General features: G+C 37.4%; 1 protein-coding gene across 29 annotated transcripts in view; it reads right to left on the reverse strand.

The window, feature by feature from the left end:
• HUWE1 (HECT, UBA and WWE domain containing E3 ubiquitin protein ligase 1) overlaps window positions 1-22,885 on the reverse strand; it is a 157,358-nt gene that overhangs the window by 80,526 nt on the left and 53,947 nt on the right. For 25 of the 29 annotated variants that reach the window (XM_059883355.1, XM_010821990.4, XM_015461712.3 and 22 more), the window contains 13 exons: window positions 10,204-10,266; window positions 8,326-8,403; window positions 7,016-7,063; window positions 6,866-6,934; window positions 6,326-6,425; window positions 5,273-5,394; window positions 4,946-5,096; window positions 4,703-4,830; window positions 4,003-4,143; window positions 3,695-3,800; window positions 1,695-1,820; window positions 1,075-1,176; window positions 532-612 (listed from right to left, as the gene is read on the reverse strand). In XM_059883355.1, the coding sequence (XP_059739338.1) occupies window positions 532-612; window positions 1,075-1,176; window positions 1,695-1,820; window positions 3,695-3,800; window positions 4,003-4,143; window positions 4,703-4,830; window positions 4,946-5,096; window positions 5,273-5,394; window positions 6,326-6,425; window positions 6,866-6,934; window positions 7,016-7,063; window positions 8,326-8,403; window positions 10,204-10,266 (1,315 nt within the window). The remainder of the gene's footprint in view (window positions 1-531; window positions 613-1,074; window positions 1,177-1,694; window positions 1,821-3,694; window positions 3,801-4,002; window positions 4,144-4,702; window positions 4,831-4,945; window positions 5,097-5,272; window positions 5,395-6,325; window positions 6,426-6,865; window positions 6,935-7,015; window positions 7,064-8,325; window positions 8,404-10,203; window positions 10,267-22,885) is intronic. The other 4 variants (XM_005228212.4, XM_024987894.2, XM_024987895.2 and 1 more) reach the window with 2 other exon arrangements.

Genomic DNA, 22,885 nt, shown 5'->3' on the forward strand with positions numbered 1-22,885 from the left:
ACCAGGGGCTTCCCTGGTGGCTCAGTGGCAAAGAATCCACTTGTGCTGCAGGAGACACAGGTTTGATCCCTGTGTCTGGAATATCCCATAAAGGAGGGCATGGCAACCACTCCAGTATTCTTGCCTGGAGAATCCCATGGACAGAGGAGCCTGGCGGGCTATAGTCCACAGGGTTGCAAAGAGTCAGACATGACTGAAGTGACTGAGCCCGCAAGGGCTAACCACTGAATAAAGACATGTTTCTTATTATACCTGCAGTGTTTAAGTGTAGCACAAAAAGCCAAGTGTACAATAGTATTACTGATTGCAATACACTGAAAAAAAGGTTTCTGTAGTGTAATGTTTGCCTGACACAATATATTGCAAATGGATAATTATTTGAAAAGGAACTCTGATCTTTCTCTATTTCATCACCTACTAGAAAGATACAAAATCATACAGTGGACCAATATTCTGCAAGGATATAAAACACACACACAGAACACTGCCAGGTTATTCCAGCTTGGTATATACAAGTTCAACCCCAGTTACCTAGGAGAAAGAGTGATGGGCCATAGTATTCTGCATTGCTGATGATGTGTTTCAGGGAGGTAGGCAGAGAACCATCCATCACTAAGAGAAAAGCAAATATCAAGAAGAATATGATCAGTCCAGTAGTAGTTTGATGGGTGGAGATGATGGATCAATATATTACATACACCACACAGTGGTAACCAAAGTATTTTGATTCCTTAATTGTACCCACTTGTCTCCTCCTAATATTTTATTATTTATTCTTTGTCTATGCGATAACCTTTTAACAGTAGATCAAAGAATAAAAGAATACAGAGACGGAGAGACAGAGTGGGGTAGCAGACTGGAAGTGAACACATCTAGAAGCTGGAAAAGGAAAAAAATAGATCAATCACTATTAAAATAGTTGAACAATCCTTAGGTCTAGGAAAAGTAACACTAAAGGACTAAGCTAATACTAAAAGCTATTCAAAATGTCATGGCCTTTTCCTACAAACTATGAAAAGGACCAATCCTTGCTAGAGTCAAACACCCTTCTAGAAAATATCTAGAATCCAATACCATGTCGTATGCCATCTGAGAAAGCAGGGTCTTGAATGGCCTTCTTGAGGAAATTCAACATGGATTTGAGAAGTGCGGCTCGTTGTGGAATACACTGGACTCCTGGCAAGGGAGAAAGAGGATTATACTGGTTCACCATTATGTACAATGAGCAGGTACATAAAACAAATTTTTAGGAGATCCATATACACTATACCAATACTAGCAGACATTCGAAGTGAAATCTCTGGATGCTGGGAAGAACATTTACCTAAGCTTTAAAATGAGAAAAAATAAATCACCAAGGACCACACAAAATTATACTAGAAGTCTAAAGTATTAAGGAGAAAAATCACAAAGTAAAAAGATTAACTCTAATACTTGTTTCCCATTTTGAATATTATCTGCCCTCAAACATGGATGTGTTGATAAAATAATCAATACGTGAAGAGTTGAAAAATTATAAATACTATGAAATAAGTATTAATTATGAGAAAATGAACACCAGAATGCAAAGTAACAGTCATAGTCATAAGAAGCAAACCTCCAAATATACTGCTTAAGCTCCCTCAAAGGACCATGCTTCACTAGCTTAGTATTTCAATCACTGTGATTGGTTGTGTCTCTATATGTCTACACACCAGGACGAGGGCCAGGGCCAGAGGAGATGCTACTGCTGCTGGAACTTGATGCCCTTAATTCAACATCCAGCCGGTGCTCCATAGAGATGGATGAGCTGGGACTACTTTCCATAGTCACATCTGTAACTGAAGTAAAAGTTATGACAAAGCAATTAGAATAAAACAGACCAGCAGAAAAAGTTATTTGAGAACATTTTTTTCTATACAGTAAGATGAATCAAAATGGAGAAGGATTAAAATACTGAAACCAAAATGAAAACACAATTGACCCTTAAACATCGCGAAGGTTAGGGGCCCTGACTCTTCAAATAGTCGAAAATCTGCATGTAACTTTACAGTCAGTCCAACATACCTGAGGTTCCAAATCCGTGGAGTCAATCAACTGTAGACTGTATAAAATCTGTAGTACTATACAGATACTATATTCACTGAAAAAATCCACTTATAAGGGGACCCATGCAGTTCAAACCTGTGCTGTTCAAAGGTCAACTGTACCTTTCCACAAAGACTAGAAAGGTATTTAATATCACTAGTTATTCAAGATATGCAAATTAAAAATAGCCCTTACAAAAGAAGTCCTTCAATATTTCTCATCCATCAAATTTGGAAGGGAAAAAGGTGGTAAGTAAAATATGTAATTTCTGTACTACTGGTGGGTAGTAGATAAGAGCTTTTTTGGAGGGTGACTTAAATATAAGAAGCATAAAGACTGATATGGAAGGATGACTATGATACAATAAATGAACACTGCTAAACTGAACAGTATGTTAATTCTCATTTTGTTTTATAAAACTATATACTTGTGTCAACATATATTTGAATATGCATAAAAGACTGAAAAGAACTACACTAAAATAACTATGGTGGCTGGGAAGTGAGTTATCATTTCTACTTTATATATTTGAATAATTTTAATCAATCAAGTACAAGATAGACTATTACTTCTTACAGCATACAAAATACAATAAAAAGCTCCATTAGTGATAAACCACTGCTTACATTTTGAAATATTTTATTCCAATCTTTTAAATACATATACAGACATACAGGACATAAACTCATGGTTCTCTAACCGATTTTCAGTGAATATACAATTTTCTCTATAGGTACATCATAACACCAGAATTAGTTGTTAAAAATGTAGATTTCCTAGTCTTTACTTATGAACTTACTAAATTAAGCATTACACTAAATCTTTAGCAAGCGCTTTAATTTTTTCTTATTCTTATGGTTTCTTAAGTTTGACAACCACTGATTTATTGTGAACAGAGTCTTTAAATCATCTTCTATACCACACCATTTTGGAGATGTCACATTTTAATCAACACCTGGGACCACATGACCATACCCATTACCTCAAATGCCAAGTTGCCCATTGCAGACTAGAGATAGAAATTGGGTAAAGGGCCCTCTAGGGACAGCAATGCACATAGTTAACTGTGTTTGGGGGGGGGGGGGGAAGGAATGAAAACTTATGGATATTTAGTGTCAAGAATGAAAACCATTATAAAAAATTTAATATCATTATTATTAGCATGGTTACAGATATATGTAATGACATCCTGGGTCATGAAGACAAGATTAAATACTAAGAAAGCTGCTAGGATAGCTGTGAAACAATTTTTTATTTTGGGTACTATTATTAGAGCTATGCACTGGGGAAGTTTTTAAAAAGGACATAATCTGATTTACCCCAAGATTAAGAACACTTGGGCTTCTTTCAGATTTTATGATTTAAAAGTTGTTCCCTACCCAACAACTTTTCTACCTCCCCCTCCTCAAAATAGCCAGATAATTTCACAGGGTCCCATTTTAGTGTCTATATTCTCCTTATCTTTTCGTAATATATATTTAAACACCTGTGATATACGTATCAGGCACTACTGAAGATTATACCAGTGAACAAAACAGTATCGTGATCTCATGGAGCTTACACTTTAGTGGGAATAAGAAGATAATGAATCAGTAATGAACTAATACTAATAGTAATTATTAATTACCATCCATATCAGTTTCCATTTCTTCTCCTTCTTGTGCAGTACTGGGTCTCTGGATCTTTGGCTTGATCACAAAAGGGCATTCTTTTCGGCACAAATCAACTTCATGCTATAATCAAAAGGGAAATAGTAAGATAATCCTATATATATAATAGAGATTAAAAAATTATAACAAAAGAGTGTCATAGGCAGATTACAGAAATGATTTCTAAAAACAAAAAAGGGATAACATGGCTCTTTACAGTTATTACATTAGTTTCTAGGCATAGCAATCACTATATCTAAGTATATGCAAAGTACTCCTTGTATACCTCAAGTCTATAAATGAAGATAGAAAGTCCACTATGGGATTGAAAAGCTGCCATGTCCAGGTTGGTGATAAGGTCAACCACTCTGACAGCTCTGGTGACAAATGTTATCTGGTCCTGTTCATCGCCAAGAAACTTTATGACCTATTAGGGAAAGAAAAAAGTAAAACCAATCAAATGAAAGCTGTAATAATGTATTCTTTTGGAAACATGCAGTCTAGAGTCTCAGGGAGGCACCATGGTACAGCAAGAAAAAATATGTTTGATTTTTGGTGCTTGCCAAATGACAGCTCTATGACTTCTGAGATGCAACTGCCTGAAGTAATAGGGACATAAATTACCTTTCAGGATTAAATAAAATATTCAGGGAGAAAAGAGCTGGTACCTGGGGCCTAGCACATGGCAAAGCCTATCATGCTTAAGGTCATGAGGAGATGTGGCAATATCTTAATTAGTACCCAGGGCCTCCTATTATACCATGGTGGACTATGATCAATTCTTAATAATGGAAATAGCTGATCTTACAAGTTGTTAATGAGCTAACCAGAAGGCCAAACTTGAGAAATCAAATATAACATTTTCTGGATAAGCTTTCTTATGCTAACTATCCTCACTGTGAACCACTTCAAACTTATAACTCTGTACCTTCTTTTAGTTGATTTCCCCTCCAAATGTACTTATTTTAAAAAAGTAAGTAGAGCACCTTCAATAAGGCTTCCATCATTCCACAGGAGACCAAGGCTTCGCCACCAGCATCGTAGCTTGCCAGATGGTATAAAAAAGAGAAGAGAGCAGTGGCAAACTGGTGAGGGTATGGATCCATGGAAGGGTCTACAAGGGAAGTTGAGAGAGGAAGAGAAAGAGCAAGTTTGATATTAAACAAAGGCAGACAAAGCAAAGGGTAGGGTTCCTTTAGGTGCCCAAGATAATAACCACAAAAACTTACCAATCATGGCCTGGATACAGTTTCGCACAAGTACAGGCAAAAATCCATGGTAGGAGGCAGTTCCAGTACAATCAATAATACTGCTGAGTTTGGGAGTTCTCTCTAAGTGGACAATTGATGTTAACGTTCGTAAAGAAGCAGCTTTTATCTCCTATGAAAACAGAAAGTAAAGTAGCTCAGCTGGTAAAGAATCCGCCTGCAATGCAGGAGACCTTGGTTCGATTCCTGGGTCAGGAAGATCCACTGGAGAAGGGGTAGGCTACCCACTCCAGTATTCGTGGGATTTCCCTGGTGGCTCAGCTGGTAAAGAATCTAATAAATACTTACCATAAGCTGCTTATCTGTTATCTGAAGGACATCTACCAACTCCTCTATCAACCCATTATACAAGATACTGTTTGCTGACTCCTGCAAGGCATTGGAATACACTGCAAAAGGAGAAATAAACACTTTAGGCAAGAAGGCAGTGGTCAAGCCACTGCCCAATGACAGACCTTTCGGCATCTACTGGTTCTGCAGAAGGACTCCCTTCCCACCAGCATTGGAGGACAAAATCATTGAGTTTCAGAAGATTGGATCAAATATACTTATAAGCCCCAAACACCCACCAAACCGATTCTCCTATTAATGGTATCAATTGTCTTGAGCAAGGATTTTCAGAAATTTAAGTATAAAAAGAGAAGAATTAATTCTTTATAACATCACTACTTGATAACTCATATGTTTCTGTTTTACACTGGAAACTTACACAAGCTTTTATAAAGAACAGAATTGATGGACTACTGCAGATGAAATCAGAAACTTGTATGACACTGTAGTAAAACTTGAGTACTTTATCGGTTTTTTCATTTAACCCTCTGATCAGCTTATAAAATACATATTGTTCCAATATAAAATCAGGAAAATGAGGCCAAAAGGATAAACAGATGCCTAATAATCTACAAAGTCAGGGTGAAAGCCCAGGACTGACTCTGAAACCAGTGCGATTTCCACTATACCACTTTACAAGAAAAAGTAAAATGCACAGTATTATTTAATGAATTTCAAAATTACACTCCCAAAGAGAGGAAGATGAACCGGCAAGAGGAAAAATAGGGTCTAAGGGAAGATGATTATCTGAACACTCATTAAAAAAACCAAATAAAAAACACCCACTAAACCTATGTGATGTGTGAATCATACATATCCTCTTTCTGATCCAACATTAAGGAGCTCAAGAATGATGAATACAGTGAACACTAGAAATGCTGGCAATTTGACTACAATTTAACTTGCCAGCTAGGTAACTACAATGAGCCCATAGCAACAAAGACAGATGAAGTTCAAAGGAAATCAAGTCTAAACTGCCTAACCAGGACCTGTTACATGTTATTCTCTTACCTAATATAGATATTGCATGTAGCCTGGCCTGAACAGCTTGCAATCGCTTCCTGTGATTAGAAAAGCCATGGGCCAGCCGTATGTGTGTAAATAACAGCATCTGTAGAGACATAAGACCTAAATTAGGAAACCAATGGAAAAGATGACTATACTTTCTGAGGGAGGGCTAAGTCTTACTCATTTGGCTCTTGACATTTGGCAAGAGTTCTGATTATTAATCAAATTAAATATCTGATCACCATTACAATGAGCAGAAAAAATATAACACAACGAAATGTTTTCTCCTTTGGTATCCAAGTGTTAAGCTACCACCTCTTAGATATTCATGGTGAATAAAGCTGCTTCTGTTTTCCTCAAACTGTATCAGGACCTAGGAAGCCAGTAAGTGTTGCCCTCATAAAACATGAGGAAACTAAGGCCCACAGAAGCTAATTTGAACATGGGTGTGACTCCATTCTTTCTGCTATGCTATCTCTCCACTCCAGCACAATAGTCTGATTTATATGGATATTATTTAGATATTTATAAGACATATCATACCTGCTTATCCTTAGGAATGCTGTACATTTTGGTAAGAGACTCCATGATTTCAGAAGGGCTTTCTGAAATCTACATTAGGAAAAAAGATAGTTAGGAACAAAAAAGTGAACTAAATGTTAGAACTAACCAACAGTCAAATATTCCTCTTACCTTGTCAAGTTGCTCTATGTGAATATAATGTAGTGTGTTACTAGATGTCTGAAATTAGAAAGATAAGAGAGTTGTTAGAAGTCACTGTATACATTAGATTCCCCATGCCATAGGACTGCTAAGAGCTATCTGAAAAACAAGATGTTACCCTACATAGAAGACTCAACTGCATGCTCTCAAAAATCAAAGTGTTCTTTAGAGCACCCTAAATGCTCATGTTATACATTCTCAGCAAAGCGTCTTTGAAACCAGATTAAAAATAATGTACATAGCTAGATACATTTCATATTCTTCCTTATTCCTTTTAAACTTTATTTAATACACACAGCCTTCGTATTCACAGCAAAGACTGAATCCATGAAAATGGGTTCTTTCTAAATATGCATGGAGAAGGCAATGGCAACCCACTCCAGTACTCTTGCCTGGAAAATCCCATGGACAGAGAAGCCTGGTAGGCTGCAGTCCATGGGGTCACTAAGAGTCGGACACAACTCAGAGACTGAGCATATATTTTAAGTAGAAGGAAAAAAAAGATCTTATTTATTAGACCACTTCTAAACCAAAGTGAATTTTGCTATCTCCTCAAAAGAATATCCCCACTCCAGTATTCTTGCCTGGAAAATCCCATGGATGGAGGAGCCTAGTAGGCTGCAGTCCATGGGGTCGCTAAGAGTCGGACACGACTGAGCGACTTCACTTTTACGCATTGGAGAAGGAAATGGCAACCCACTCCAGTGTTCTTGCCTGGAGAATCCCAGGGACAGGGGAGCCTGATGGGCTGCCGTCTACGGGGTCGCACAGAGTCGGACACGACTGAAGCGACTTAGCAGCAGCAGCAACAGCAAAAGAATATATGAAATGACCAGGTAATTGAAGCGGGTCCCTGTAAGCAATACACAGACTTCATGCAGGCTGGCTTGAGCAGAGAAAGTTGAACCAATCACTATCTAGACTATTATACTGGGTTGGCCAAAAAGTTTGTCTGGGTTTTTCCAAAAACCGGATGAACTTTTTGGCCAACCCAATACTAAATGGTGGAATTCTCAACTGAGACTGAGAAAAATATACCAGTCCTAACATTGCCTTATAAACAGAGTCCTGTCTTTTGACAGTTTGAACGTAAGTAAGATTCAAACCTATCTGCTGGGCAAACAATGAACACTTATTCCTGAGAAGCTGCTGGATATATTTATCTTGGGAGGGCAGCAATGTATCTTAACATCATTCTCTAATTTTACTGAGAAGTACTAGAAAGTCAACCCCAGGTACAGATCATTGACTCTATTAGAACAAATGTGAATGAGACTCACCCTTTTCTCGATTTTGACCTCAGCCCCAGGGTCTGCATAGAATTCAAAGTGTAGTGTAGTGGCACTGGGTGGGTATTTCTGTGTAAAAAGCACATGAAAGAATCAGATACTATCTTCTCCTAAATATTCCCTCAGTCTTAGCTACTTGTCCAACTCACTGTGACAGCAGAATCAGGAGTGTCATCAGCAGCTACAGTGCCTTCATTCCTTGTTTTAGCAAAGCTCAGATGTCTTATAACACAAAATCAGGACAGTGGAGCCCACAGCTCCAAAAGCTTTCATATTCCTTACTGATAACTCAAGTTATCAGTTGTTCTTTCCTTCAAGAGATCAATTTTGACTGCAGCTATTCTCAAGAGGGAAGAGAGAGGCAAGCCTGTCCCAATAATGAATAAAAATTCAAGGGTGAAGGACAAACACAAGGGTCTAGGTACTAGTTCGAGAATGGAAAAGAACATCTTATGGCAATCTTAGTTAATATCATCACCTTTTGAAATATTTTATTCAAACTATGCCTCATGGGCATACCTTTGTAATTCTTTAAATGCATTTTCCCATAACATTCTATATCATTTCTCATGATATCCAATTGCTTTTCTGCACAGGTAGATACCAAGTCAATATAAACCAGACCCTGACAACAAATGCTACTTAACTCTAGAAAAGCAACATGACAAATAAGACTGCAACAGCATGCCCATTAAAGTGTGTCTTTGAAAGAAACCAGTAGCAGTGGTTGCCTCTGGGGGTAGAGAATTATTATATACACCTTTGTATTCTTAGAATTTTTAAAACATGTACTACTTTCTTTTAAAGTACACAAAATTTTCAAAGTCCCATGATATGCCAAATATCAATAAATAAAAGGGTGGATGATTTCTTAATATAAGTCAAGACCAACATTGTTAACAGACACCATACAAACCTAGTAGAGTGTATCATACTGTTTTGCTCAAGTGGCCAAGAACAAGCTTGATATACATAAGGAGCCTCAGAATTAATCACCTAAACTTTAAGATGAAAAATAACTTTCTTAGAATTCCAAACTGAATACCCTTTAAGATTTACACAGCTTTAATTATTAAAACAGATAACATTCATCTCTCATATTACCTAATATTCACTAATATAAATAAAGCATACCAGCTAAGGTGGAAAAGTAATTTGTTCTATTTATAGTTTTCTGTGACCAGAAAATGAACCATTCTCCTGGGGGGGGGGGAGGCTTGCTAAGATAATTACACTAAATTTCATTGCATCCATTTGTCCTATACATGACAGACTAATAAAAGAAGCAGTATATGTGTTGGAAAATATAGCTGCTTCTTGACATGGATTTGTGTTATAATAATTCAATTGTGCTTTGTGGTTCTATAGCAACGTATCAGAGCAGGGGAGGATGCTTGAGTTCATAATTTAAACATGGCTTAAAGTATGAGCAGGACAGGCATGAGGGGGAAACACGGAAAGTACACAAAACATTCCAAGTTCTCAATAACCAAAATGGCAGACCTGTTCTCCAAGCAGTTATTCTTACAGTCATTCCAGACTACCCAGAGTTCTGACAGTTTCAGTGAGAGAATGCAAGGAAGTGAAATTTCTGGGATTTTTCACCACTTTCAAGATGACTCAACAAAAGCAGTTTCTTATTCAAGAGATCATAGGATCATATACTGTGTTTCTGAGATTCTTCAGCAACCACCAGCACAATAAAGACCCAAGCACTTCTAGAAAAGGTAGCTATGTCTCAACTGATCTCAGCTTCCTCAAAATCCTGATGTGAAGTAACAACTTTAAATGCCATATATTAACTGTAAAGTAAGGCTCAAAAAGAGATCACACAAGTTGTCAAAAGATACTCAAATGTCAGTTACTTACCATCATATGCAAGTCTCTGCAACATTCTGCTAGTCCAAAGCCATTCTCCTTACCACCCCAGCTCTTGGAAAAGGAAAAAAGACAGTATTAAAACAGTGGCTCAGAGGATAAAGCATCTGCTTGCAATGCAGGAGACCCGGGTTCGATCCCTGGGTTGGGAAGATCCCCTGGAGAAGGAAATGGCAACCCACTCCAGTATTCTTGTCTGGAGAATCCCATGGACAGAGGAGCCTGGTGGGCTACAGTCCACGGGGTCGCAAAGAGTCGGACATGACTGAGTGACTTCACTTTCACTTAAGGTAGCTTTGTGTATAAAGTATTTAAAGAGTATGTGGCTGCTTGGAACACAGCATTGAAAAGACATCCAACATTATAATCAAACAAAAAGAGGGAGCAAATAGAAGCAAGAACTTAAGTAAGACTCAAGGTAAGATGGTCTGCCTAAAGGTGATTTCTCCAAAGAGATCAATTTCATGGTTCTTTGAGGATGCAACTGGGAAGAATATAAGCAGCTCTTGCAAGTAAATGCATTTGATATGCCTGCAGTCATGCTTGCTGAAAGGTCAGTCTTGACCCATTGGATCTTAAGTATTGTACCATCCTTTCCATGCTCAGCCTGATCACCTCTCTCATAGGGTGAAACCACATGCTCTTCAGTTCCTGACTTTTTGACATGAGCCAAAGTGCAAAGTAGAAGATCCTCCATTCTTAATATTATTGTACTCTGCCATTACGTCTAAAAAGTTCATCAACAAGTACTAGCCCCTAAGTAATGGGGGAGAATGGCTCAACTGTACAATATTATTGAGTACCAAACAGAAAAAAAAAAACCCAGCCATACAATTTTGCGTAAAAATTAGCCTACATTTTTCAACAGCATTTGAGATATCTATCATTTTTGCCTAATTCGAAATTCTCCCAGGGGTGCGGGTGGGCATTTGTTGAAAACATTGAAGACTAAGTAGATACAGCTGGGGTAATTAATAGACAAATGGAAAAGCTTGGAAAGAAAGGCTGAGGACTGTGATGTTTTGGGGAATATGGGCTTTGAAAACTCCCACACACTCCTGAAAATCTAGAAGGCCACATGTGTGCCCAGGGTTGGGCACATTCTTGGAAAAGACCTGAAAAAGCACTGAGTTCCCATATCTCTAGCTGACATGAGGCTCTATGCAAGGGAAGGCTAAGCCAGAGTTGTAAACTTTCTGGTTCAGTTCATTTCAGTTGCTTAGTCGTGTCTGACTCTGCGATCCGACGGACTGCAGCACGCCAGGCCTCCCTGTCCATCACCAACTCCCGGAGTTCACTCAAACTCATGTCCATTGAGCCAGTGATGCCATCCAACCATCTCGTCCTCTGTCGTCCCCTTCTCCTCCCACCTTCAATCTTTCCCAGCATCGGGGTCTTTTCCAATGAGGCAGTTCTTTGCATCATATTGGAGCTTCAGCTTCAAGATCAGTCCTTCCAATGAACACCCAGGACTGATCTGCTTTAGGATGGACTGGTTGGACCTCCTTGCAGTCCAAGGGACCCTCAAGAGTGTTCTCCAACACCACAGTTCAAAAGCATCAATTCTTCGGCGCTCAGCTTTCTTTATAGTCAAAATTCTCACATCCATACATGACCACTGAAAAAACCATAGCCTTGACTAGATGGATCTTTGTTGACAAAGTAATGTCTCTGCTTTTTAATATGCTGTCTAGGTTGGGCGTAACTTTCCTTCTTTTAATTGAAGGCTGCACTCACCATCTGCAGTGACTTTGGAGCCCAGAAAAATAAACTCTGACACTGTTTCCACTGTTTCCCCATCTATTTGCCATGAAGTGATGGGACTGGATGCCATGATCTTAGTTTTCTGAATGTTGAACTTTAAGCCAACTTTTTCACTCTCATCAAGAGGCTCTTTAGTTCTTCTTCACTTTCTGCCATAAGGGTGGTGTCATCTGCATATCCGAGGTTATTGATATTTCTCCTAGCAATCTTGATTCCAGCTTATGCTTCATCCAGCCCAGCATTTCTCATTATGTACTTGGCATATAAGTTAAATAAGCCAGGTGAGAATATACAGCCTTGATATACTCCTTCCCAATTTGGAACCAGTTTGTTGTTCCATGTCCAGTTCTAACTGTTGCTTCCTCACCTGCATACAGATTTCTCAAGAGGCAGGTCAGGTGGTCTGGTATTCCCATCTCTTTCAGAATTTTCCACAGTTTGTTTTGGTCCACACAGTCAAAGGCTTTGGCATAGTCAATAAAGCAGAAACAGATGTTTTCTTGGAACTCTCTTGCCTTTTCAATGATCCAATGGATGTTGGCAAATTTGATCTCTGGTTCCTCTGCCTTTTCTAAATCTAGCTTGAACATCTGGAAGTTCACGGTTCACGTACTGGTGAAGCCTGGCTTGGAGAATTTTGAGCATTACTTTACTAGCGTGTGAGGTGAGTGCAATTGTGTAGTAGTTTGAGCATTCTTTGGCATTGCCTTTCTTTGGGATTAGAATGAAAACTAACCTTTTCCAGTCCTGTGGCCACTGCTGAGTTTTCCAAATTTGCTGGCATATTGAGTGTAGCACTTTAATACAGCATCTCTTTTTAGGATTTGAAAGAGCTCAACTGGAATTCCATCACCTCCACTAGCTTTGTTCATAATGATGCTTCCTAAGCCCACTTGACTTTGCCTTCCAGGATGTCTGGCTCTAGGTGAGTGATCACACCATCATGGTTACCTGTGTCATTAAGATATTTTTTATATAATTCTTCTGTGTATTCTGGTCACCTCTTCTTAATATCTTCTGCTTCAGTTAGGTCCATACCATTTCTGTCCTTTATTGTGCCCATCTTTGCATGAAATGTTCCCTCGGTATCTCTAATTTTCTTGAAGAGAAATCTTTCCCATTCTATTGTTTTCCTCTATTTCTTTGCACTGATCACTGAGGGAGGCTTTCTTATCTCTCCTTGCTATTCTTTGGAACTCTGCATTCAAATGGTTGTATCTTTCCTTTTCTCCTTTGCCTTTAGCTTCTCTTTTCAGCTATTTGTAAGGCCTCCTCAGACAACCATTTTGCCTTTCTGCATTTCTTTTTCTTGGGGATGGTCTTGATCACTGCCTCCTGTACAATATCACAAAACTCCATTCATAGTTTTTCAGGCACTCTATCAGATCTAATCCCTTGAACCTATTTGTCACTTCCACTGTATAATCATCAGGGATTTGATTTAGCTCATACCTGAATGGTGTAGAGGTTTTCCCTACTTTCTTCAATTTAAGTCTGAATTTGGCAATAAGGAGTGCATGATCTGACCCACAGTCAGCTCTGGGTCTTGTTTTTGCTGATTGTATAGAGCTTCTCCATCTTTGGCTGCAAAGAATATAATCAATCTGATTTCAGTATTGATCATCTGGTGATATCCATGTGTAGAGTCTTCTCTTGTGTTGTTGGAAGAGGGTGTTTGCTATGACCAGTGTGTTCTCTTGGCAAAACTGTTAGTCTCTGCCCTGCTTCATTTTGTACTCTAAGACCAAATTTGCTTGTTACTCTAGGGATCTCTTAACTTCCTACTTTTGCATTCCAGTCCCCTATAATGAAAATGACATCTTTTTGGGGTGTTAGTTCTAGAAGGTCTTGTAGGTCTTCATAGAACTGTTCAACTGCAGCTTCTTCAGCATTACTGTTTGGGGTATAAACTTGGATTACTGTGGTATTGAATGGTCTGCCTTGGAAACGACCAGAGATCATTCTGCCATTTTTGAGACTGCATCCAAGTGCTGCATTTCATACTCTTTTGTTGACTATGAGGGCAACTCCATTTCTTCTAAGGGATTCTTAACTTTCTGGGTTAGTATTGAAGATAGTGAGCATTGACATAGAAGATACCAATATGTACACAGAACTCACCAGCAAAGACAGAGATAATTCAGTTCCAAGAATAAAGCAAATCACTAGCTGACCATTAAGGTAACAGAGACTTCAATGACCACATAAGACAAAATTCAGAAACCAGTTCAGAAAAGTCTAAATAAAAAACAAATCTTAACAACAAACCCCGGGGAAGGGGAAGGGTGAGAGTCTGATTTCCAGAGTTGCTATGTTATAATATTCAAAATGTCCACTGTAGCAACATAAGGAGTGGCCTCAGCAAGGTAGCGCAATAAGATGTCTCTCACTGTGCTCCATCCCTCACCCCCGCAATAACTTGGCACCCATTCATAGAGAAAAGTACCTTTATGGGAGCTGTGGAATCCAACCCCACATGCAAAGGGACCTGGGAGAAGTCTCACCCGCCAGTTTGTTGGATAACAGGACCCAAGCTGTGGACCCTGCAGTGGTCTGTGAATCGGTTGCAGCCACTCTCAGCAGGTGTTTGAGAGCTCCAGGAAAACACTATCTTAAACAATCACCCATGAATGATAAAAGTTAAAGGACAAGAGTTTTTTAGAAAACATAATTAAAAAAAGTTTTTAATTCTAAAATAATTTGTTAATGAATACACAATATAAAAAGAGGTAAACTGTGACATCAAAATCATAAAATCAAAGGGGAGTAAAAGTGTTAAGTTTTTCATATGCAATCAAAGTTAAGTTGCTATTATATCTATGTTTTATGTAAGATTCATGGTAACCACAAAGCAAAACTTAGATAAACAAAAGAGGAATAGAAGGGAACTGAAGAATACGAAAAACCATTATTGACAAAGACAGCAAAAGAAAGGAGCAAGGGAAACACAAAACAATCAAAAAAGAACTAATAAGATGGCATAACTATGTCCCTACCTATTATTAATAATAATTACTCCAAATGTAGATGAATTCATTTTTCCCATCAAAAGGCATAAAGTAGTTGGGTGGGAAAAAAAAACAAGACCCAACTACATGCTACCTACAAGAAACTCACTTTAGCTTTAAAGACACACATAGGCTCAAACTGCAGGGAAAGAAAGTTATTTTACAGAAGTGGAAACCAAAAGAGCAGGGATAGCTACCCATATCCTACAAAATAGGCTTTGACTCAAAAACTGTAATGGGAAACAATTAAGGTCACTACAAAATGATAAACGGGTCAATTCAAAGAAGATAAGTAAATGCTAACAGATAAGAGGGCTTGCCACGTGGCTCAGTGGGTAAAGAATCCACCTACTATGCAGGAGATGCAAGTTTGATCCTTGGGTTGGGAAGATCCCCTGTATCAGTTAGAACCCACTCCAGTATTCTTGTAAAATCCCACAGGCAAAGGAGACTGGCAGGCTACAGTCCACAGGGTCACAAAGAGTTGGGCATGACTAAAGTGACTGAGCACACATACAATAGATATGAAGGGAGATATGAGATGGTTAGATGGCATCACTGATTCAATGTATATGAAACTGAGCAAACTCCAGGAGACAGTGAAGGACAGGGTAGCCTGGCATGCTGTAGCTCATGGCGTTGCAAAGAGTCAGACATGACTTAGCGACTGAACAACAAATGAAGGGAGAAAGAGATAACAATACAATAATAGCAGGAGATGTCAGCATCTCACTTTCAACAACGGATAAACTGTATTGAGAGAAAAATCAAGAAGGAAACATTGGATTTGAACTATACTTAACTCCTTGAAAAATAAGCTGGAATTCCCTGGTGGCTCAGATGGTAAAGCATCTGCCTGCAATGCAGAAGACCTGGGTTCGATCCCTGGGTCAGGAAGATCCCCTGGAGAAGTTCCATGGATGGAAGAGCCTGGTGGGCTACAGTCCATGGGGTTGCAAAAAGTCAGACATGACTGAATGACTTCACTTACTTACTTAGACCAATGGACCTTGTAGGCATATGTATAACATTTTATTCAACAGCAGAATACACTCTTCTCAAACCCACATGGAACATTCTCCTGGAGAGGTTATATGATAGGTCACAAAACAAGTCTTAGCAAATTTAAGACTGAAACCATACCAAATATTTTTATAGACCCTAACAGTATGAAATTGGAAATCAGTTACAGAAAGAAAACTGGAAACATTCACAAAAATCTGGAAATTAAACAATACACTCCTGAACAACCAAAGGGTCAAAGGAAGAAATCAAAAGGGAAATTAAAAATATCTTGAGAAAAACAGAAACACAAAATATCACAATGAATAGGATGCACCAAAAGTACTTCAAGAGGGAAGTTTATAGGAAATAAATGCCTACATTAAGAAATAAGAAATATCTCAAACAACCTAATTTTATACCTCAACTTGAAAAAGAAGAATGAACTAAGTCCAGAGTTAGTAGAAGAAAGGAACAAAGATCAGAGTAGACATAAATGAAATAGAGACTAGGAAAACCACAGAAAAGATTAATGAAAGAACTTTAAAAAACTACTCAACAAAATAGTTTCAAAACTTTAGCTAGACTGAAAAAAAAAGGCTGAGGACTCAAATAAATAAAATCAGAAACATAAGAAGAGACATTACAACTGATACCACAGATACAAACTACCAGGAAATCAAATTTAACAGCACATTAAAAGTTCAATATTCTTTCATAATAAAAACCCAAAAATGGGGTATAGTGAGAACATACCTAAACACGATAAAGGGCACATATGACAAGCCCACAGTTAACAGTATACTCAATGATGAAAGGTTGAAACTTTTCCTTCTAAGATCAGGAACAAGACAAGGTGTCCATTCTAACCACTCACAGTAGTGGAACACAGTACTGGAAATTTAGCACAATATTGTAAATTCTAGCCAGAGCAATTAAGCAAGAAAAAAAAAGAATACCATTCAAAAAGGAAGAAGTAAAGCTGTTTTCACTTGCAAATGATATACAGAAAATCCCCAAGGGGCCACCCAAAAACTTAAAATTAATAAATTCAGTAAAGTTGCAGGATACAAAATTAACATATAGAAATCAGTTATATTTCCATACACTATCTGAAAAAGGAATAGAACAATCCCATTTACAATACCATAAGAAAGTAAAATACTTAGAAATAAATTTTACCAAGGAGGTAAAATCTGTACACTGAAAACTACAAAACACCGATGAAAGGGATTAAAGAAGAGACAAATATCCCATGTTCATGGACTAGAAAAATTAGTATTGTCAAAATGTCCGTAGTACTGAGAGTAATCTATAAATTTTAATTACTTTCAAAATTCCAATGACAATTTCCCTAGAAACAGGAAAAACAATCCTCAAATTTATATGGAACACAGAAGACCCCAAATAACTAAAGCAATCCTGAGACAGAACAAAGCTAGATATTGTACTTCCTGATTTCAAATACCATTACAAAGCTATAGTAATCAACAGTATGGTATTAGCCTAAAAAACACACAAAGCCCAATGGAACATAATCAAGAACAGAGAAATAAATCCTCACATACACAGTCAAATAATATTTCAAAGGGAGCCAATAATCAATGGGAAAGTATAGTCTCTTCAAAAAATGGTGCTGAGAAAACTAACATACAGGAAAAAAACTAACATACAGGAAAAAAAAAATGAAGTTGGACCCCTATCTTATACCACTCAAAAAATTAACCTGAAATGAATTAAAGACTTTAGCATAAGACCTGAAACCATAAAGTTCCTAAAAGAAAACATGAGTAAAAGCACCCTGACACTGGTTTTGGTGACAGTTTTTTGGACATGACACCAAAAGCAACAAAGGCAAAAATAAAGGAGACTGAATCAAACTAAAACATTTTAGCATAGCAAAAGAAATAATCAAAATGAATAGATAATCTGCACAACAGGAGAAAATATTTGCAGACCATTTTATCTGAAAAGAAATTACTATCCAAAATATAAAAAACTCATACAATTGAGTAACAGTAACAAAAACCAACCATCTGATCTTAAAATGGGCAGAGTTGCCTCTGTCTTCACATGGACTTCTCCTTGTGTGTCTGCGTTTCCTTCTCTTTTGTCTCTTAGAAGGATGCTTGTTATTGGATTTAAGTTCCCTCAGATAATCCAGGATGATTTTAAGATTCTTAATTACATCTGCAAAGACTCTTCTTTCATAGTCAGAGGTTCTGGGGTTTTAGGGCATGGGCGTATCATTTTGGGGACTACCATTAAATTCCCTACACTCCCTCACTTCCTTCCCTGAACTCAGATCCTGGATCTTGACAAAAACTCTCTCTTTGACCCAAATTTGCTCAGGCTCCTGTGAGCAATTTTCTCAGCAAGTCCTCAAATTTGGGCTTTTCTGGGTCCTTCCCTGTAGAATCTAGTTTCAGCAAGAAACCAGTTAAGTCAGGGGAACGAGAATCTCCCCTACCCCTGATATTTCCTCTTAATAATTTTCCACCCACTGTCCCCACCCCAACCCTGCTCCTTGGCTGCAAATACCCATCCTGGATTCAGAATTGAGCCCACTTCTATACTGTGGTCTCTTTTCCTCTATTGTAATAGTTGTTTTAAAAAATAAAATTTATCTTCATCCCTTTAAAAAATAAGTAAATAAAATGGACACAGGAATTAAACAGATGTTTTTTCCAAAGACAATAGACAAATGGCCAGCAGTTACATGAAATGGTGCTAAATATCACTAGTCATCAGGGAAATGCAAATTATAACCACAGTGATATATCGCTTCACACCTCAGAGACTGGCTATTTTCACGAAGACAAGAGATAACAAGTACTGGCAAGTATTTGGAGAAAAGAGGATGCTTGTGCACTGTTGGTGGGAATATAAATTGGTATAGGCTCTATCTATCCATCCATCTATCTATCTAGCAGTCCATGTCATCACAGAGACTGGAAACGACTTAGCCACTGAACAACTACAACAACTAACCTCTACAGAAAACAGTACAGCAGTTCCTCAAAAAATTAAAAACAGAACTATTATGATCCAGCAATTCTAGTTCTGGCTCTATCCAAAGGAAAGGAAATCAGGAAAAAGAGATATCTTCACTCCAATTTTTATTGTACAATTGTTCACACTAGCTAAGGTATGGAAACTATATATGTGCCCATCTATGGATGAATGGATAAAGATGTGCCATATGTGTGTACAAAAATATGTGTGTGTGTAAAATACATGTATGTAAAAAATATATATACACACACACACACACAAAATGAGAACACCTCATTTCTCAGCCATGAGAAACAAGGAAATCTCACCTTTTAAGACAAACATGGATGGACCTTGAGGGCATTCTAATAAGTGAAGTAAATCAGAGACAGACAGCTACTGTATGGTATCACTTATACATGGAATCTACAAAAGCTGACCACAAAGAGCTTAGAATGGTGGTTGCTAGGGACTGGGGGAAAAGGGGAGATGTTGGTCAAATTGCACAAACTTCCAATTATATAATGAAAAACATCAGGGGATCCAACCTATAGCATAGTGATTATAGGTAACAATACTGTACTATATACTTTAAAGTTGCTAAAAGAATAAATCTTAAATGTTCTCACTACAAAAAAGGAAATGGCAATTATGTGAGGGGATGGAGATGTTAATAAATCCTACTGTGGGAATCACTTTGCAATATACAAGTGTAACAAATCATCATGTTGTATACCTTAAAGTTACACAATACTTTATTTCAATCATTGGGTTATCCAAAAAGTTCATTGGGGTTTATATATCCCCACAAAACTGGAAAAAATTAGTAGAATTAATTCCTGAAGAAGTTTAGTCATTGGATTTAGGCAAAGACTTTAAATCATCTATTTTAAATATTCTTAAAGAGCTAAACCAAATCCTACACAAAGAACCAAAGGAAACCATGAGAATGATATCTCATCAAATAAAGACCGCCAATTAGAAGTTGTTTTAAAAAAAGGAAGTAAACAGAAATTCTGTAGCTAAAGCACAGTAACAAATGAAAAATTCACTGAAGTGGTTCAACAGCAGATTTAAGCAAGGAGAATGAATAAATGAACTTAAAAATATATAATGTTAGATGGTAATATGTGCTACAGAGAAAATGAAGCAAACTGTAATAGAGAATATGGAAGGTGTTCTGATTTTAAAACAGGATGGTAGGAAGACTTCACTGAGATGGTGGTTTTTAAGACTTAAAAGAAGATGAGGGAGCAAGACACAGAGACAGTTGGGGACATAGCTGCACAGAGGCCTTGGAGCAAGAATGTGCCTGGCACTGTCTAGGAAAGCAAGGGTGCCAGGTATCTGAAATGGATTGAGTACTGGGGAAAGACATGTGAAAGGTGGTCATATGTTTGATTTTGTACACATTACAATTGATATCCAGTAGAGATGTTTAGAAGGCAGTAAATATACAAGTTAGAGGTTCAAAGAAATCACGTAATTTGGGGGAAGTTAATGGTCCTTAAAACCATGAAACTGGGTAAGATCACATCGGCAGAATATAGATGGATAAGAGACAGAATCTGGGGTAAAGCACTAAGCCACTCCAACACTTGGAGGCAGCAAAAGAGGGCACCAATGGAGGACCATGAGAGTGGCTTGGAAACTAAGACTGTTGTCCAATCTTTAAAAATCTTAACACTGTGGGAAAATATTCACCATAGGTTACATATTGGGAAAAGCAGCACATGAAACACAATGTTACTTTTATTATCTACATGGTGAGAGCTGAGGATTACTGTTATTTTCTTCTTTATAATTTTCTTTTGAGTTCTTAATTTTCAACACTGAACATGTATTATTAGTTTGATGCAAATGTAATTGCGGTCTCTGCATTGCTAAAATCTGCTGTTTGATATCAGAATACATTCTAAAATAAATGTTATGTTATACATCATTTTAATGTGCTTTTCTAGCTTTATACTTTTTTTGCTAATGATTTATTTCCTGCTGTTTATTTTATATTTATTTTGGACTACAGAAATGATTTTAGACAAAAAGCAGATTTGAGTGATTTTCTTATTTGCATTCAAAATGAGTTAGTTGTAAGGCGGCAGAAACAACTCTCAACATTGACAATGCATTTGGCCCAGGAACTGCTAGGGAACGTACAGTGTAGTGGTGGTTCAAGAAGTTCTGCAAAGAGGACAAGAGCCTTGAAGATTAGGATTGCAGTGGACAGCCATTGGAAGTTGACAACAACCGACTGAGAGCAATCATTGAAATTGATCCTCTTACAACTACACGAGAAGCTGACAAAGAAAACACTGACCATTCGACGGTCATTCAGCATTTGAAGCAAACTGGAGAGGTGACAAAACTCACTAAGTGGGTGCCTCATGAGCTGAACAAAATTAAAAAAAACAAAACAAAACAAAACATTGTTTTTTGGATGAAAAAAAACACACACATTTTTTGGATGTTTATGCCACAGGAATAAACAAACTTATTTCTTATTGGCAAAAATATGTTGATTGTAATAGTTCCCATTTTGATTAACAAAGATGTGTTTGAGACTAGTTATAATGATTTAAAATTCACGGTCTCAAACAACAATTACTTTTGCGCCAATCTCATTTGAAAAGACCCTGATGCTGGGAAAGATTGACGGCAGGAGGAGAAGGGGACGACAGAGGATGAGATGGTTGGACGGCATCAACGACTCAATGGACATGGGTTTGGGTGAACTCCAGGAGTTGGTGATGGACAGGGAGGCCTGGCGTGCTGCGGTTCATGGGGTCACAAAGAGTCGGACACGACTGAGCGACTGAACTGAACTGAATACTTTTGTAAAAATTCTGACAAATTTATTTGAAAATAAATATTGGAAGGTGGAAAAAAAATCAATGAGCTTGAAGATAGGTCTATTGAGATTATCCAGTCTGAAGAGCAGACAGAAAAAAGTAAATGAAGGTTAAGAGTTCTGTGGGACTTCATCAAGTATACCAACATAAACAAAATGGGAGTCCAAGGAGAAGAGAGAAAGGCAAAGAGATTATTTAAAGAAATAATAGCCAAAACATCTCAAATTTGACAATAGGCATGAATCTACAAACCCAAGAAGCTCAATGAATTTCAATAGGATAAAAATACACAAATTCACAAAAAGACATAATCAAAATTTCAAAGACCAAGACAGAATAATCTTGAAGGCAGCAAGCAAGATGTGATTTGTGATATACAAGGGATCCTCACAGCTGATTTCTCATCAGAAACCACAGGGGCCAGAATGAAGTGGGAAAACACATTCAAAATGCTGAAAGAAAGTAACTGCTAATTAGAATTCTATATCTTACACAATTAATATTTCCTCAGATAAAAGCTGACAGATTGTTGCTAGTAGACCTGCCTATAAGAAATGCTAAAAGAGCAGATATGAAAGGATATGCCATAGTAACCTGACTCCATATGAAGAAATTAAGAACACCACTAAATTAATTTCACAGGTAAGTATAAAATGCATAATTATTTTTGGTTTGTAATTCCTTTTTGTTCTGTGTGTTTTATAACTATAAAAAAGTAAATTCTACATCTATGTTGATAGACACATAATATATAAAGATGTAATCTGTAACAACAACATAAAGTGAGAGGAAAGTACTATACAATTATGTAAAGTTTAAAAATAAAATTAAATTTAAAAAAATAAATAAAAAAAAAAAAAAAAAAGAAAGTACTATACAGGAGGAAACTTTTTGTCTACTCTCAAAACTAAGTTGGTACTAATTTGAACAATTCATTAATGAAGATGTTAGTTGTAATACACAGGGAATACATAAATAACTAGACAAAAGATAAGACAAAGAAATATAAGACTTGAACATTAAATCAACTAGACCTAACAGATATACACACACACA

Source organism: Bos taurus, chromosome X (genome assembly GCF_002263795.3).
Source record: "Bos taurus isolate L1 Dominette 01449 registration number 42190680 breed Hereford chromosome X, ARS-UCD2.0, whole genome shotgun sequence".
NCBI lineage: Eukaryota > Metazoa > Chordata > Mammalia > Artiodactyla > Bovidae > Bos > Bos taurus.